Below are 19,309 nucleotides of genomic sequence, written 5' to 3'. Positions count from 1 at the left end.
TTCCATTATACAAGCACAGAACATATAGCAAGGTCTATATTCTGAATCCTTTGCACTTGAAAATTCACAATTATATTCTTACATTGCCAATTAATGAACATAATTACAATTTATTACAGAACACCCATATGTCATTGTGAACTAAACACATAAGAGTAGCTAGCGGTTCCTGGAGAAAGATCTCAGATAGTGTCCACCCATAGGCAAACCGAGAGGGGGTTTCCTAGTGCCAGGAAACCCTCCTCCGTGCCTGGGGCACTGTCTATATGAGGTGGCTGGACCCTGCTCCCACTTCACACGGCTCCGTTTGAAAAGGGAGAGCCCATGTATATTATGGGGATAGGAAGAGTTGGAGAGCAGCCAAGCACTGTCTAAAATTATAGCCACACCCCCATGCATGTTGGTCACGCCCACTGGCGGCGTGGTGTGAAAACCCCCTCTACAAATCCTGCGTTTGCCCCTGCCACCCCCCACCAGACAACTACTTACCTTCTTTGTAACATTATAATAAATAAATCACAAGTATAACTGTGCTAACTGCGCAGTAATAATGAGTGGTGGTGACAAGGACAGTGGTGGATGAGTGCACTGGTGAGTGAGAAGTGAATGGGGACATTTGGTAACTGAAGTGGGATTTGTTGCATGACTGGTACATATGGGTGTCACAGCATTGAGACATCCAGAAACATGGGACTAGTTGTCACACTCAGAAACTTCTATGCCCACTCAGCCACAAGGTCACATAAACTCCTATCAGTGCGGGTGTAGAAGTTCCTGATTCTGACAAGTCTGGTGAGTAACTAATGTCCAGGATGCAGCCTCTACGCTACACATTTCATTGTGATTTTCCCTCTTACGCCTATTGGCAAATGTGGGCAGATCGTCTAATGCTGGCTGTATTATTTAAATGAATATCAATTACCCACTGAGCAATTACAATTTTTAAAATGGCACTGTGCTCCATCAAGGATCCCTTTAAATTTGGGTTATGGAGTGGGTATGTTGGACTGGGTTGTGGTAAGACTGGATCCAACAGTCTGTAGTCACAACTAACATTGTAGGGTGTGACAAAATGTAGTATATCTAATAATGAATTGTTTTTTTTTGTTCAATTTATGTATAACACTGTGAATAGGTTATGTAACCTTTCAAAGTGTATTTTGTTAACTGACCTGAGTCTGACCTAGGCAAGTGTCAATGGTCTTTTGAAAGTAGCCAGGCCCAGAGACAGATAAGATCTCCAAGTAGTTTGTTTATGCAGAGGAGTTAGACAGGCCCAATGAGCAGAGGTGAAGAACTCAGGTCTTGGGAAAATGCCAGGTCTCAGGACATCCATAATTTACTTCGAAAGCCCTGTGTCATTTTGGGCATCTATCTAACTTAGGTGAAAATAAAATTCCTAAGGTGGGGGGTGAAGAGCCAATAAGAAATGGTTTATATCAGAAGTACAGTGTTTATTTCTTTGAGGGAGTCTATCAAGACTGAAATGTCCCATATGTCAATTGTGTTCCCTCACATACCAGGTCTTAACTAGTAAGTAGAAACTCTGATTTTATTTCCCAATTTATTTTTTGAACCTCATTTGTGCAACATATTGTATGCATGTTATTAATTTTTGTAAATAAGCCTTAGAAATATTTTTCAGAACGAACATTTAATCTAGCGTATTTCTCCGTGATTCTTAGTGAACTTACGAAGCCCTGGGAGGCTCATGCGGCTCAAGGCAGACAGATTATCACTGCCACCATATTAACCAATTGCCCGATATGGCAGCATGTTGCTCAAAAAGGTCCATGATGCATCATAACCAAATCAAGATAGCTCGGTTCACTTTACACTCTAATAAATGATGGACAAAAGGAGCTGGAACCTAATCCTAGACATAGGAAAACTATCAACGAAAACTGTGATTGTGGTTCAATTAATTATACTTGATCTCTCGTCACTTACCTTGAATTCTCCAATTAAACTGTCAGCTCGTATGGACCCAGAGTTGTATAACTGAAGAACAGAGAAAGAAGGGGGCACGTTAGATGTGATCAAGAAGAAAGGATACAGTTGGGACACACAATCCTGTACATGAGAGAAGGATAATGGGAGTTGCAGTACAGCGACACTGATCCCGTTGTTGACATTAGTCTATGCACATGACCAAGCTATTCTGCGTGGGGCACAGAGTTGTAATGAGCTACACAAGACCAACCAGTGATGTCAGAATAAGTGCACAGTGTAGAATTGAAAATAATATATGTACAGTACATACATGTGATCGTCTGAATACTAAATAATCTACAATAATTTGATCATTTTGAGATATCAGACGGAAATAAAGTCACCTATCATAGGATTTCGAAACATTAAAAAACATTCTACTGAAGTGAATCTCATGGTATCTATAATTTACAGTCTCAGCCTATTAGTGAAGTTATTCTAAAGATTAACCTGCTGCCTAGAATTAATTTCCAACACCAACCCTACCTAATATAGATAACACCCCTGGATACAGTCACCCAGAGCCCCAGCCTGCCTATATCTGCTGTAGTATCATATGGGAGAATAAATATAATATAATACATATACAGTTTATTTCAATCATTTCAACATTACCCGGAGTACTACAGACTCGTCAAACAGTTCTGTTGGAGTCATGTTGACATTGTAGAAGAAAACCTGTCAAACAAAAAAGAACCCACAACAATAAAAAAAAACCACAAACATGGCTGACAGGAAAGTTCAGGATGATACAGTTATATGTAAAATATTATGTTTGAGTGAGGATTATTTAGATTACATATTTAAAAATGTTCATACAACAACAAATCAGGGACATTCTATTGACGAGAAGGTGAATTTGTACACATACATACATATACCATGCTCAGCTTAATACAACATTCTGGGAGGGTGGGTGGCTGGAGAGAAGCATGGCGCTTGCTAACCTCTAGGCGCAGAACATCCATACTGAAAACGCCCCCTGCAGGTAGTGGGCCGCGGCTTCATGGCATAGCATGTGCTTTTATATCAAAAAGTAACATTGGCCTCTACATCTACATACCACTAGAGGGCATGAATTGAACATGTATTCTACAGCAGGAATGTGAGCCGAGCACTTACCTCATCAAAGAAAGGGTTGTTTCCTCTTTTTATTCTCGTCCTGTGGGTCTGGCCTCCCACACTGGCCTTCACAACAGGTTTTATGTTGTTACCAGACAACTGGCGCCCCTCAATTACGCGAATGCGAATCTGTTAAAAGGAAATTTCATTTTTAAAGGCTTCTCGAATAGTGCAGGCTGCAGCAAAAATGTGTACGGCTTTGTATCATAGGAGCAGCTAAAGAGTTTATTGATGCTGCTCGTTACCAGAATGGGTACAGAAAATACTAAAACACCATTCCAAAGTATATATTAACGTTGGTTGACCTTAAAACTTTAAAATTACGACAGATCAAATCAGTTCAATAAGATTTCTGGATGACCGACAGATAGGTCTATATGAGAGAAAAAAGTTGGGCGATTCAGCTTTCAGCCTTGTATTAATACAGCTGGGACTGCTAATCAAATACTGGAATGGGTCCTTGTTGTAAAGGTGAAATACTCCTCTCTTTCTCGGTGATGGAAACGTTGTAGTCCCCTGCTGTCGGTGGAAGAGGCAGGGCTATGGGGGTGAAAACTCTGGTAATGGTGGTACCTATATGGAGACATGGAGCTGGCTGTGTAACTACATATGGTGGGAATTTGGGCTGTATGTTGTGGACAATAAGATATGTGTGCTGTCAATGGGCTGTATATGATCGAAAGTTGTATCCAATGATCACAATATTTTTTTCTTTGCCATACTGTGTATGCTAAATATTTTCTTTGTCACTGCATTAAGCACAGAGCTGGAGAACGAAGCAGATCCTTTTTTATCACAGCGTGAATGCCAAGCTTTCACTTTTACACCTCTTACAAACACATTTTTACAATGTTGTCCGCTGTGTGTAGCAATAAAGTTTCGTGCTGAACACTGCTAGGCTTGTGAAGGGAATCACGAAAAACAGAAGTTAGGTGACATCACACACAGATGTCTGCTAAGGAGGTCCACTGACGCTTGGGACCTACATCGTAATTTGGATGACATGACCAGACCATACCCGCTAGTCATAGCATAGATATCTGCATGCAAAACTACCTGGAAATCTTGAATCTTGTTTGACAGGATCCTCCTGGTTTTTTTCCCTTTCGTAAGACGTCGAGCAAGTTGATTTTCAGCTTGACCGGGAACTGCTGGCATATATGGATTGAATCCCGAGTCAACAACATCTCCATCTTCTTCCTCATTATCTAGATAGGCAGGAGATGAACATTAATTGTTAGAATGGGAGACAAAGGGCTTAGTACATCACCTGAACATATTGGAGGCAGCCAAGTGATGCCTGACTGGTTCCTAATTAATCCTCATCATCATTTATTTATATAGCGCCACTAATTCCGCAGCGCTGTACAGAGAACGCATTCACATCAGTCCCTGCCCCACTGGAGCTTACAGTCTAAATTCCCCAATATAGAGACACAATCACACACAGACACAGAGAGAGAGAGGGAGAGACTAGGGTCAATTTTGATAGCAGCCAATTAACCTACCAGTATGTTTTTGGATTGTGGGAGGAAACCAGAGCACCCAGAGGAAACCCACACAAATACGGGGAGAGTATACAAACTCCATACAGATAAGGCCATGGTCGGGAATCGAACTCATGACCCCAGTGCTGTGAGGCAGAAGTGCTAACCACTGAGCCACCGTGCTGCCCCAATTAAAGGATAGGTAGCATTGTCATGAACATCAATCCACTCTGCAAAATGACTCAATCCCCCCTCCCAGTATCTCAGGTGTACTTAAATTCTATGGGGGAATTCAATTGTCCGCGAGACACCTGACGGAAAGATTTCTACCGTAATTGCCGGCGATGTTCGTGCTCCACATCACCGGCAATTGAATTCCTCCCACCTATAAGTGGCCAGTAGCTAGAACCTAAAATGTAAAATTGGACAACACAGTATAACTAGCCAACACATACATTTGCTAGTATAGTGTTATATACACACACTAAAGAGAGTATCAATTTCATCATTATTAGACATACAAGGTAGTATACACTAGACTTTTACAACAAAAAAATGACTACAGCTCTAATATACCCAACCAAAAGAAGAATTCCATTTAAAAAGTAAATAAAAAATATAAGAGCTTTCCTTGCCTACCTGGGTCACGTATACTTTTTCCTGTACCCGATACTTAAGCTATATTGTACGATTGGGAATTTCAGGTAGGAGGGGCATCGACAACAACATAAAATAATAATACTGCCTTTGCAGCAGCTAAATCAAAAAGGCACAAACAAAAGGAGGTGAGCAGGTTTTGGCCTTGTGTTTATAGAAAATGTCTGCAATCCGCAAATATTTTGAAAAAGAGTGTGGATTAGAGACTTCCAGTTGTGTAGACAGAGCAGGTTTAATCTTATCCAAGCAAGTATCAAAACATGACTGGGAGGTGATGATGTCGAATCCACAGTAACCCTGGAAGGACAGGGCTTAAACTTACAAACAGCATAACATGGAGATGTGTTGCTCAAGCAGGACCCCAACTTGTCAATTGAGAGGAACAATTTTGAAACAAAAAAAGAACCCCCAGGAATCACTCCCATGACCGACTAATGACTAGAGGGGGTTATTGAGAGGACTTACAGATCTCTAGTATTTTTTAATCAAGGTTTGTTCAGTAAAATTGCTGAAATTTGTGGTTTGAGAACTGATAATGTTGCCCAGAATGCAGTCTTCAGATTCAGGCTTTGACATTTCCTGAAGTCAGGGGACACTGGCTGACAAAATGGCGTCTGGTGTCACAATACATATGCAGAGCATGGATTATGTGTAGGGAAGTTCCTCCTCAGAAAGATGGATATGTTCCACCTGTGTAGTTTCTTCACATGAAAAGGAGGTTTTTGGAAATTTGAAAGCAAATAAAGGCTGAATCTTCTTTGTTCTCTGTCCTGAGAAAGCTTTCAGAGCATAAATACTATTATAATGAATAATAAGCTCATCAAGAGATGCAGGAATATGGCGGCCAGCCAATTCACACATCATTTTCTCAGGAAGTCCCAGCCAGAGCTTCATTGTTCCATCCAAGTTCAGAGGCCAAGAAGCAAAATTGGATAGTGTACTGACTGACCTATGAACAAAGTATGCGGACATGAACATAGCAAACTTGTATAAGGGACCCAACTGAGCGCATCAAAACACTAAAATGAATGAGAAAGAAGTCGCATAAAGCCATTTTGAGAGATGAAGTTCACTGGGTGGAGATCAAATTGTATTTCACACTGTTATTCTGATGATCAACACTGTAATGAGGTGAACTTAGAGGTTTTTCATTAAGAAGCGTAAATGGCGGTACACATGTTTTGCACACGTTACTCTGTGCATGCTCATAACCAGACCATACGCCAGAGGATGCAAACACATCCAATTCATCTTCGAGTTCAAAGGACCCTTATTACAGTCTTACAGAGGCAGAATGGGGAGGGGAATTGGCGTACGCACATAGTCAATGCACAGTAAGGTCTTGCCAAGCTCACACAATAGTGTTCGATTCAAGCTGTGGCCATCTCTAAGGTACGTGATTTTCAGTCATAACACTTGCAGACCCGGTGTAGTACCGATTACTAGCCATGACGGCTGTATATACAGCTAGAACATGCGTTTGCAATCAGTTGCAACTGTAAAATGTATTTTATGTGCAATAGACATTAAGAACAGCCTAATAAATTATTTTTATATATTTTTCATTGTTTTGCTATTATTGACTATATTAATAGGTGACACTAATTGGAATAGGTTTTTTTTGCGTTCTTTTGGGACTTGATATTCCACATATGTATCGGATGTATCCTGCAATGTATTGTCTGTTAGAGCAGAGCAGACCTAGACCCATATTTATGAGACGTGTCTTCAGTTCCGCTCCTTGTTGAATACAGACGTGCATTCCATGTACATGCATTTTTTTAACAAACAAAAAAAACAACCTACATTTTGTTCTCTAATGAATCAGGCCCAGAATGCACAGGGAAGCAAATGGCTGTACAGAGCCAGAAGGTTCAGGAACAGAATTATTGGTGCAATGCTAGTAGCTATAGAGTCTGAAGCTTGTCCAAGTGCATAGCATACCTAAAGAAACTGGATAATGTGGACATGTTTGGCCTACTATTTCTCCAGTTGCTCAGAGAGGTCCTGAATAGCTAAAGCAGCCAACATCCATATCATCAGCTGGACCCAATAACATTTTTACAAACTATAGGAGATCACACACTATGGGAGTTGAATCACTATGTCACTAGAAGTATTGAATCTAGAAGAGGGTCCGGTCTTTATAGCAGGACAGTGGCTTAGTGGTTAGTGCTTCTGCCTCACAGCACTGGGGTCATGAGTTTGATTTACGACAATGGCCTTATCTGTGTGGCGTTTGTATGTTCTCCCTGTGTTTGTGTGAGTTTCCTCTGGGTGCTCCGGTTTACTCCCACACTCCAAAAACATCATACTTGCCAACTCTCCCGGAATGTCCGGGAGACTCCCGCATTTTGTGAGAGTCTCCCGGACTCCCGGGCGAGTGTGGCAATCTCCCGAATTCTGCCCACTTCACTAGGAAGTGCCCCACTTCCTAGTGAAGTGGGCAGAATTAGATCCCAAACGCCGCGATTCCCGGTGAATCGCGGCGTTTGGCCCCGCCCCCGCTGTCAAATGACGCAATTTGCGTCATGACATCACAGGGGGCGGGGCCGAAATGACGCGATTTCGGCCACCCCGCCCCTTCACGCCCCCCTCCACTGGCTGGCTCCCGGAAGGGAGCTGAAGAAAGTAGGTAAGTATGAAAAACATATGTACATTAATTGGCTGCTATCAAATTTACCATAGTCTGTCTGTGTGTGTGTGTGTGTGTGTGTGTGTGTGTGTGTGTGTGTGTGTGTGTGTGTGTGTGTGTGTGTGTGTGTGTGTGTGTGTGTGTGTGTGTGTGTGTGTGTGTGTGTTAGGAAATTAGAATTTAGACTTAGGGGATTTAGACTATTGGGGCAGGACTTTTTTGCTATATAAATAAAAAGGTGATGATGACGGACATCCACAAGACATTACTTATATACACAAGACAAATCCAAACGAGAGAATAATGGTTCAAACACTGGCATGGAATACACGATAGTTATTTATGAAGAAAATAAATGTCTGTAAAGGTAACAGTTTATATAGCCACATGTCTTCTGGACACACCCAAACTCGCACATCATCATGTAAGACCAGTAGAGCCAACTAGAAAAACAGGTTTTGACAACTGCAAACAAGGGTTTTGTTTTGCCTTAAGACACAAGCTGAATCATTTCAGTTTACTAGCATTCATTAAAGGCTAAAAGCATAAAAACAAAGCTGGATTTACAGTATATACTTCATTTCACACAGGTGTGTTTGACACCACAATTATCAGTGTGACAGAAGTATCGGATCACTACTGTGTGCTGTTGTGGAACTCCTGCCACTGTCTGACTTTCTGCTTTCCTCTGTACCTCTCCTTTCATCATAGCACAAACCTATTCATGCAGCCTTGACCTCCGTTACAAAGCCACATGTCAGGACAGGCCACATGTCAGGACAGGCCACATGTCAGGACAGGCCACATGTCAGGACAGGCCACATGCTCTCTGTAGATCTGCATCCTAAATTCCTGAAATACTCTGTGCTACAGCAACCACCTTTGATTTGGTTTAGCTACAAGTTGTTCTTGTGCTTGGACCCTAGTAAAATGCCTAGAACTAAAATGTACGACACACGATACCTAAAAACAAATCCAATGGAGACATAAACTTTGCAGCACCCCTCTCTTTAATTGTCCATCTGTAGTTTTCCAGTGGTCTAAAAACCTTCACTATGGAAAGGGGTTTAACTCTTTCCATAGTGGACATTATCACACAGTATCAATATTACTCAAATACAGTACATACCCAAATAATTTAAAAAAACAATAACTAATTTATAAGGCCCTTCCTCAAATACCTGCCATACCACACAGGAAGAACAAGACTATGGTTCGTCATTTCTGAAATATTTCCTCTCCAGGCTATGAAATACAAAGACAGGAAGAAGGACTCTAGATGGAAAACACAGTTACAACATAGCACCAACACATAATTTGTGATGGCAGAAGTAGTTCAAAGCCTCAATGCTGGAACATTGTTATCACTCTGGAAAACACTTAGCCAACTTCCTCTCTCTCTCCGCAAGTTTCCCCGACCACTTATCTGATGAACAGTTATTATACTATACTGATATTTCTGTGGGTCTCTTCTTGCTGTATAAAGGAGCAATACTTTCATGTCAGATCATATTGAATGTCATTTCTTTCTAACACTACACATTCTACATACTGGCCATCCATTGGGATCGATGAGTTTATTTTATACATGCAAAGAAACCACCTCCCGTCCATATGAGTAAGGGTATATACGCATGTATAGACTGTAGTATAATCAGTGGAATAGGTACTATCTCCTTGGTGAACAGCAGCAGTAACCACACAAGCCCAGAGGGTTCAGGATAACCACAACAAGTTTAATTTACCAGCTTGTAAACCAACAAAATATAAACAAAATCCTAGCCGCCTGGCTACTAGCCAATACATTTAGCAAGACCTTCTCTAAGAACTACAACATATTATTCTCTGCAGCAGAGAATCTCAGGAGGCAACTCACCTCCTCCCCAGGTCTGAGAGACTGGTTGCATATCCCAGCTGCCTTTTTTACAGGCACCTCCCAGGTGCATCTCTTGATCAGTCTGTATTAAAGTACAAACGACTGGAACCTGGGACTTATGTACCCAGTATTTACCACTTGCCCAGAGCTTCTGTCACAAGACAGACTTACATCCATTTGTTTCACTATACATATACAGAGAAATATGGCAGTGGTCCCTACAGCAAAGGGAAACTAAACTCAGACGACCGCTTGGTCCAATATAAAAACTAATCTTGCATATAAACCATTCACTTTCAGTTAGGTTTAGGTTATCCATGAGACTGTACATGCAAAGTCAGCAGTATCTATAAAAGAAAATATTCCCCAAATATATATTCTGTTTACATAAGTTACTGAGACTTTTGCATTTATATAGCACATTTATAAAGAAAAATTCAGCATTAATATAGATATATGCAATCCGTTCTGCAGAATACTTGGGTCATGAGGTTCTCTGAATAAGGCTTTTATTTTCCTGTAATTTAGAGCACTATGCCTAAAACATACTAAACTGAATTAAAAAATGACAGTACCCACATTATCCCTTAGCAGAGCTTCTCAAGGCATTATGAAAGGAAGCGCTCAGTCATCATGTTTGTGTCTATGACATTATTGATAAAAAGCAGCATTTAAACTGACATCATATAAGAGATCCCATTTCTGTAAATACTAAATACAATTTAAAAAGTATGCCTGTGTCAACCCCATACAGCCCCTGTTTTCACCCAGTAAAGATGGAACTACAATAGTAGCAGTGGGTTCCATTTCAAAACCACATTCAAAGGCGGTACACGTGGGCCTTTAGAACATTTCGCTATAGGGCCTGCAGAGGTCTGGTTAGAGCCCTGCTTCCCAATCATCATCATCATTTATTTATATAGCTCCACTGCTTCCGCAGAGCTGTACAGAGAACTCACTCACATCAGTCCCTGCCCCACTGGAGCTTACAGTCTAAATTCCCTAACACACACACACACACACAGAGGTCAATTTTGGTTAGCAGCCAATTAACCTACCAGTATGTTTTTGGAGTGTGGGAGGAAACCGGAGCACCCGGAGGAAACCCACGCAAACACGGTGAGAACATACAAATTCCACACAGATAAGGCCATGGTCGGGAATTGAACTCATGACCCCAGCGCTGTGAGGCAGAAGTGCTAACCACTTAGCCACCGTGCTGCCTATATGGCTGTAGGGAAAGCAATTCAAAATGTTTTAACGGCTTTTTACATTGACTCTAGAAAGATTTCAACAATTGCAAAGGCTAATGTCTCCCTGTAGTCACGTTATCATGTATTCCATATGGTATGGTTTTCTCTAGAGTGATCAATTTTATCTCATATTGACTTATCATCATCATTTATTTATATAGCGCCACTAATTCCGCAGCGCTGTACAGAGAACTCATTCACATCAGTCCCTGCCCCATTGGAGCTTACAGTCTAAATTCCCTAATATAGACACACACACACACATAGACATATACATATACATACAGACAGAGAGGTAGAGACTAGGGTCAATTTTTTTTTTTGATAGCAGCCAATTAACCTACCAGTATGTTTTTGGAGTATGGGAGGAAACCGGAGCACCCGGAGGAAACCCACGCAAACACAGGGAGAACATACAAACTCCTCACAGATAAGGCCATGGTCGGGAATCGAACTCATGACGCCAGTGCTGCGAAGCACAAGTGCTAACCACTTAGCCACAGTGCTGACTTATTACATTTTGACTATATACTGTGCAGGTAGCATAAATGTAAAACTAAACTTCAGTTTCAAGAAAATTAAAAGCAGAAAACAACCTGGACAAAGGGGAGAAGTAGAAGGGAATATTTTGTTAAACCTGGTCAGGAACGTATATTGATCGTTTATTTTAACATCATCACTTACCCCCTTCTGTTTGTACATTTGTTCCTCCTGGGTCACTCGGATTGCTAACAGGGGACACAGGAGGCTCATAGGAGATCATTAGATCAATATTTGCCTGTGAATAAACATAAATTTAAATTTAGTTAATAAAAAACGTCACAGGCAGCTCAGTAATCCTGAAAAATCCTAAAGCAATTAGTCATGTGATTGCCCCTATTTGAGTATGGTATTATCTGATAACAGCACAGGATAGGATTAAAATATAATTTACACTCCACAGTATAGACAAACAAATAAGTAGTAAAATGAACAATACAAACCAGAGATTGCTGTAAAACCAATGGATTTTGTTCCTGGACCACAGTAGATAAATGACCTTGCTCGATTCGCATGTGATATTCTCTTTGACATGGTAATCCTTCTGGGTGGTATGAGATTTGAAGTTGGCTGTTTGGTGTTTGTGTAGTTTAGAGTTTTGCATGCTATACATTAATGGAAGAACCCAGGTTTGTTCTTCTGTAGCTAGATTTCTTTCTTGATTTCTTTGTCTGGGTCAATTTAAAACTAGTGTGGTTTTTAGATTTTGTGCTCTCCTGTAAAATACATGTGGTTTGTGTGGTAGGATGTACTGCTATCCCCTAGTAAACTATGCCAATGTTTGTTCAGATGGGTCTTGAGTGGTTGCTCCACTGCGTGATGAACAGGATGTTATCATTGGTAGGGTGATACTTGTCACTACTGATGCGACAGAGCACCATGTCAAGGCTCTCTACAGTCTTGAATTTCTTGTGTACTAGCTCTTTAAGTTTCTTTCTAAACAATTTTGCTTCAGAGTATTGACTTGCCCAGTGTAGCCCCTGGTGTGGGAGCAATTTTTTTCTAATTCTGTGGAATTGTCCTACGGGAACGTTGCTCAACAATTGAGGGTTATGATTGCAAGATACTGGGATAAAGACATTACCATCAACTCTTTTATATAGGTCTTGGTAGCGAGGTTGTCTTTAATGAAAATTTCCAGATCCAGGAACACGATTTTCTGGCTGATGCTTGCTGTGAATTCTAGATTGGAGGTTATTGGAATTGATGTATTCAATAAATTGCTTTAGGCCCAGATGATCTCATTTATGGATGCAGATCACAGTCAAATATCTTTTCCACAAAACAATGTCTCGAAATGGACTATTGGTCCAAAATGCATACATTTTCTCAGTGGGCGAATTACAAATTTGCATAGCTCGTGCGCGAATTTCGTGCCCATTGCAGTTCCACATATTTGCCTGTAGTGCGTCTCATTGAACCAGAAATAGTTATGTTGAAGGATGAAAGATTCTACGATGATTTTGATTTGAAGCAATGGATTTTATGTTAAGGATGGATTCTATATGATTGCATCCTGTCTAATTGTCGATAACCGAATATAGAGAAGATATGTCACAAGTCATCAGAAAGCAGTTCTGCCATGTTATTCCTTCAAATATTTGTAGCACTTGTGTGGTATCTTTAAGATAGCCCTTTGGTAGGAGACCAGTGTTTGAAGAATCTTATCAATGTATTTCGACAGATTGGAGGTAGTATATTTGATGTCCGAGACGATTAATCTTCCTGATGGATTTCCAATTTTTTGAGAATCTTCGGAACAAATCATATTCCTTTTTGCTTAGAATCTATTTGATAAGAGCATCTTTGAGAAGAAATTCTTATTTCTTGTGATAGCCAGTCGAGGGGTCTTTGCAGAGTTTTTAATAGGTTGTCTTGTAGCAACCTTTTCAGCTTCTATGGTGTAATTGTTTCTGTTCTGTATCTCTATCCCCACACCCTTACCCGTGGGTTTGATAGTGATCTCCCTCATTTTAGTTCGCTACATAAGGGCTAGCCTCTCATTCTGTGTCAAATTACACTTTGTGTTACGTTCTTCAATTTGCAGTTTCTCCAGGTCTCTCTCTACCATTCCTTGGAATGTTTCCACAAAAAGGCCTTTAAGGTGGTTTGCGAAAGAAAGATTGTTCTGCCTCTCAAGTTGGTGTGGATATAGGGGAATTCTGTAGAGGTTGTGGTGTTTGGTATTACTTTATTCTGCATAAAGAATTTTTTGAGTGCCAATTTCCGCAGGTGGATGTAAATTTCAAACTTGTTTAGTGGGTGCAAATTTTATTTTGTAGACTTATTTGAGAACCTGAGAGTGTTGCGTCACTTAGATTGATAATACCCTTAGGTTTTATTTCCCGATTTTCGGTTTTGCTGCTAAAATTTCCCTCCCCCGTATCTTTTGTTTTCTCTTGGTCTCGGTTTTCTCTTCATAATTCCTGGATTGTCTTTCTGTATCTGTAATTGAACTACTAGTTCTAAGTCCAGCCATGGTTATTTGGCTTAAAAAAAAAAAAAAAGGGATGTGGGCTTCTATAATTAGTTTTGTAGTAGTTGATGTCTCTCAAACTTGTGTTTTTTTCGCCTTAATTACTGACTTCTCGGTACTATCAAGTGATTCTTTCCAGAATCCATGAAGTAGCTGCAACAGTGAAATGCGTAGGGTTTCTAAATCTTCTAACAGGACGCCGGAATTGGATTTTTCACACACCACACAGCCGCCCTCCAGCAACTCAGGACTTCCATCCACTGAACGGATGTTTATCAATGCCCTGATATGTATATATGTATGCATGCTTTATTTATTTTTTACACAGTGGTGAAGATCACTGATTACTAAGCAGACCCCACTAGTCAGTCTCCAATGTTTTATACAAAGGCGTTTTAGGTAATTGCATAAACATATATAGTTCAAGGCGTTCCCATTACCTGGAGAGCTTTTTAATAGATTATCACACTAATCTCACTAAAACTCTGCTTGATTAAACTGGGTTAGCAATTTTTGTGATCATATTCAAAAATATGAAAAAAAAAAATTAGCATGCCGTCATTTTCACACAAGAAACAGAACTCCTATTTTAACAAACGTTACCCTCACTCTTTCTTTACACCTTAAAGTGTGAATAAAACAGAGAACTGTATCTTATTAAACCGGTGGTAATCGTTTTAACGATTAACACAATTCCGACACAGAGGATACCTACAAATAAAAACCAGAATTTTTGAAAAACCAATTTCAATATAAATAGACTTACCTCAAAACAGACGCTGCACCTCTCCGATGGGACCACCATGGTGACAGCAAGTTATGCCGACTGGACAGTTTTTCGGCAGTACAGATTGTCGTCATCGCGACTTGTATGAATGTTAAATTTAAAGCGACAATGTAGGGTTCAATATTTAATCACTTAACCTGCCTGGTCCCGCCATTGTCGCTTTAAATTAACATTCATACAAGTCGCAATGACGACAATCTGTACTGCCGAAAAGCTGTCCAGTCGGAATAACTTGCTGTCACCATGGTGGTCCCATCGGAGAGGTGCAGCGTCTGTTTTGAGGCAAGTCTATTTATATTGAAATTGGTTTTTATTTGAAGGTGTCCTCGGTGTCCGATTTTTCTTAATCGTTAAACCGTACCCAACCCTATTAAACAAGGTCTCCTTACAGTTTTTGTCATCCAAGAAAACAGAAATGGGCATGTTATCATTACAACAGGGCACATCATTCTAATCACATTAGCTTCCATATATGCTCCCAACACCTCTTTCAATTCTCTCTTTGTTAAGCGTTTGAGTCTTGCTCAATATCTTGATAGTATTATTGTGGGTAGAGACTTAAATTTAGTATTAGATCTTTTTTTAACATGGCATCTGTCTTAACTCGTCTAGACCGTATACTAATCACTATCATTGTACAAAATATTACAGTTTTTATCCCACTCTCATCAATGCTTTTCAGGGATTGATTACTTTCTAATACACCCCACACTAGTCAATAATATCTCAAACAAATATGAAGAGATCTGACCAAATTGTAGTTAAAATTATTATAAACCACCGGAATGCCAACAAAACTCCCTATTCATAGAGACTCAAAAAAAAGTCAGAATAAAGTGCAAACTAAAAATAAGCATCCCTTTAAAAACTGCCCACTCACAGTCAGTCTCTGAATTGTCCAAATGTAGTGTTGAACTCAATCTAAGCTAAAAAAATAATAATTCAGAAGCCTTTGAAATAGACTATGCAAAAATACTACAAAAGAAATAGAACCTATTTTTATAAAAACACAACCCCCCCCCCCCCCAAACAACGAGGATTCTCTTACTTAGGACAAGGACATTACATAGCATAAAGAAAGCTTTTAAAAATTACTACAAATCTTTAATCTACTTCCCCATAAGCAATCACAAAAATCATGTAAAACCATTGAGACTCTGTCACCCTGTTCAGAACTTAATGTTTCTTAATGGCTTTCAAACCTCTCTCTCATGGAGATCTTACCAGTCAACAAATCACTATAAAATAATAAATTATCTGGTCCTGATGGATTCACAACTCAGAAAGTCGGTACATTTTGGGATTAGAATGATTCCAAATTTCTAACTACTATTAATTCGGTCATAAAAAAAAAGGCTGAGATCCATAAATCATGTGACAGCTATGGAGCCATCTACCTAAAGAACTGGGAACTTCAGCGGTATAGTAATATTTTAGCGAATAGATAAATGTGTGGTTACCCTCCCAGAATAATTCATACCGAGTGGGTTTAGTTCCACAATACCATAAAAATAATCTAATTAATCTTACAAAAAAAACAAACAAAAAAACTGATGATATTGTTATACTTGGACGTAGACATTGAAAAGGACTGAATTTAAGGAAATAGGCATTTCTGAATCAAACATATGTTTTTCGATACCAAAGGATTATTGCATACTTAAAAGATACAATAATTAGGAATAACCTTACTCTATAGGACGTCCTTATAACGTAGCATGATCTAATCAAGATTCCATTTCCCATGACACTTATTTCAAAACCTGCTATTTCCACCAGATTTAATCTGTAACCAAATTCATACCTGGTTATCGAAAGGATTAAAAAAAACACAGACAACACTTAACCCTCTTTAACTCAATTCAAAACTTTGAGGATTTTAATAACAAACATAACATTCCAGATATGTAGTTTTTCTGTTTCGTTCAATGATCTGTTATAGGTTCTTTAAAACCTAAATAGAGCTTTCCAACTTATCACTTTACTGAAAGGCAAAGTTTCATTTTGGGTCCACAAAAAGGTGCAACATCTAGTAAAATGTCCAATTATGTCTCAAAATGATGGGAAAAGAAAAAAAAAATCAAATGGGAATCTTTAGACATCAAAAAGTGGGTGAGGATTTGTGATACAGTGAGGAAATGTTCAAATATGCCAGATCATCAAGGAAAACTTCTGAAAACTACTTTGATAATATTTGACCAACTTGAGGCTCCATACGCTCTCTCTCAACGCCTCTCTTTATTGAAGCCGATGCGACCAAATAGAGCGATTTAAGCATATTTGGTGCGATTGTCATCTTATTAGTAGCATATGGAAATAGGTCCTTATTTTTCTCCCGAATTCTACAAGCATAGTTGCTGCTTGACCTGTAGTGTATTTTTACTAAAACATTGCCAACATTAATAAACAGAACATGAAACTGGTTTGTAACCTGTCGGCAACTAGAATCTCAACCTGGAAACAACCTGCATTACTCTCAGTTCCAGAACGAACTAATACAATCTGATTGGTACCTGAAATCGGAAAAATACTGCCTTTCTTAACCAAAACCCATCTAGGTATAGGTCTCTTGGCTGGATTCCACCCTTCTTAAACCTCACACTGGCCAGGTAGTTCTCCCTCTATATCAAAGTCAGTTAAGTAACCTCTGTATGCCTCTGATGTTACTAGAATGATGGTACATTTGTTAAGTGATAAGTCATGATGATATTTTTTGGTGTTCCTCCCTTCCCCACCCCCTTTCGCCCTTCATTCCTCTTTGTTCATCCCCTTGTTTATCACACACCTGGATGGTGATTTTAGTAGCTGTGTCATGAACATTTAAATGATTAAACTAATAAAACGAATATTAACAAAATTAGAAACCAAAACTTACCCCAATGGGCTGTCCCTTCTCACTCATCAGTGCAATTCCTTTAAATGGGAGGGATCGGCCTGGTCCTCCTGCAAGCTCCTTAAGCGATATAGTTGTGCTTCCAATAAATCTGTTAAAACAAAAACATTGTATGATTTCAAAGGAAACATTCTTCATTCTGTGTTTACAAAATCAAAAGGTGTTTATTTTTTTACAGTTAAAAATAATTATAAAATACACTAAAAACCCTTATACATATCAAAATATGGTTCTAAAGTCACCACTTCATTGGGAATTCATTATATTCATTTAATCTTTAATATAGTATTTAAAATATATTCAGATGACCCTTACCTATAGTTTTAATAGAAATCTACATAAACAAAAATAGTTGTTATATGCCTGAGGTCTGATGAGGTTATGTTGTGTTCACAGGATGGTGAATGGAGAGCATCCTACATTATACAACCTAATGGACAGCCTGTAAGTAACCAAACTGAAGAACAGTCTTTCCTCATTAGAGGTGCCTGCTCAAATTGTCCACCCAAATCAGACCAGTCTGCCCATTTGGCACTCAAGATTCAATGACCGGACACAATGGGACCCACATGACTACAAATACGTTCAGTTCACAAATTATTGGACCATCTTTTCCACCAGTCACAGTCAACATCAGAAAAATCCTAATCAGATGTTGAACAGTATTGTCTGTAATTTTGAGCCATATATACAAATTATAGGTTTTGCCAGTAAGATATAAAAAAGTTGGATAGTCTAATTCTCCTGTGCGAGAGTTTGCACAGAGTTTCTGGTACTTTGGTTTTGGTCTCTCCCTGGCTTCACATGTAGATGGTAATGTCATTGCGGTCACTCTGCAGAGGATCCCACTGTGTCAATGTATTAAGAATTATATTGCACACTGGGGAGCAGATAGTAGATATAGGGACAAAGTTGAACAGAAACGCAACAGCCATTGTCCGGTCTTATCAGTAAATGTAGGTTCTTCAAACCTTCCAGCAGTATTTTTCAGTAGACATACAAAGAGAAACACTGAATGGCCATGGGAGTGTTGTCGGTGGATGGAGGGGTCAGAAGGAATCTTCCCAGATCAAACCAATCTCACAAATATTTTATATTTTGAAACTAACTTAATACATGGCAAAAGAACATGTTCAACTAGCATACATTGATGTTCAGGTGTCCATCGCATTGCAAACCAAACCTATGGGCATTCATATGGAGCTGGTCTCCCCTTTGCTGCTAGAACAGCCTCCATTATTCTGGACAGACTTTTCACTAGATTTTGAACCAGACTGTGGAGTCACAACCATTCAGCTACAAAATCATTAGTTAAGTCAGACACTAATATTGGGCTATACGGTGTGGCTCGCAGTCTGCATCCCAAAGGTGCTTGATAGGGTTGAGGTCAGGGCTCTGTGCAGGTCAGTCAAGTTCTTCAAAACCAAATGCGGGAACCATTTTTTTGATGGACCTTACTTTGTGCATGGAGGCATTGTAATGCTGGAAAAAGAAAAGGGATTTCCCCAAACTGTAGCCACAAAGTTGGAAGCACACAAATCTCTAAAAGGTCATTGTAGGCTGCTGAATTAGGATTAAGATTCTGACTAAT

The 19,309-nt window shown here is 39.5% G+C and overlaps 1 protein-coding gene across 5 annotated transcripts in view; it reads right to left on the bottom strand.

Annotated features, from left to right (window-relative positions):
* MYOF (myoferlin) overlaps positions 1-19,309 on the bottom strand; it is a 128,861-nt gene that overhangs the window by 66,754 nt on the left and 42,798 nt on the right. For all 5 annotated transcript variants that reach the window (XM_075216129.1, XM_075216128.1, XM_075216131.1 and 2 more), the window contains exons 4-9: positions 17,701-17,809; positions 11,707-11,800; positions 4,171-4,322; positions 3,115-3,243; positions 2,608-2,670; positions 1,951-2,001 (exon numbers count right to left, since the gene is read on the bottom strand). In XM_075216129.1, coding sequence (XP_075072230.1) covers positions 1,951-2,001; positions 2,608-2,670; positions 3,115-3,243; positions 4,171-4,322; positions 11,707-11,800; positions 17,701-17,809 — 598 coding nt within the window. The remainder of the gene's footprint in view (positions 1-1,950; positions 2,002-2,607; positions 2,671-3,114; positions 3,244-4,170; positions 4,323-11,706; positions 11,801-17,700; positions 17,810-19,309) is intronic.

The sequence above is a fragment of the Mixophyes fleayi genome, chromosome 6 (assembly GCF_038048845.1).
Source record: "Mixophyes fleayi isolate aMixFle1 chromosome 6, aMixFle1.hap1, whole genome shotgun sequence".
In the NCBI taxonomy this organism is placed as follows: Eukaryota; Metazoa; Chordata; class Amphibia; order Anura; family Limnodynastidae; genus Mixophyes; species Mixophyes fleayi.
The sequence above is the reverse complement of the archived record's forward strand: the minus strand, read 5'-3'. Positions and strand labels throughout refer to the sequence as shown.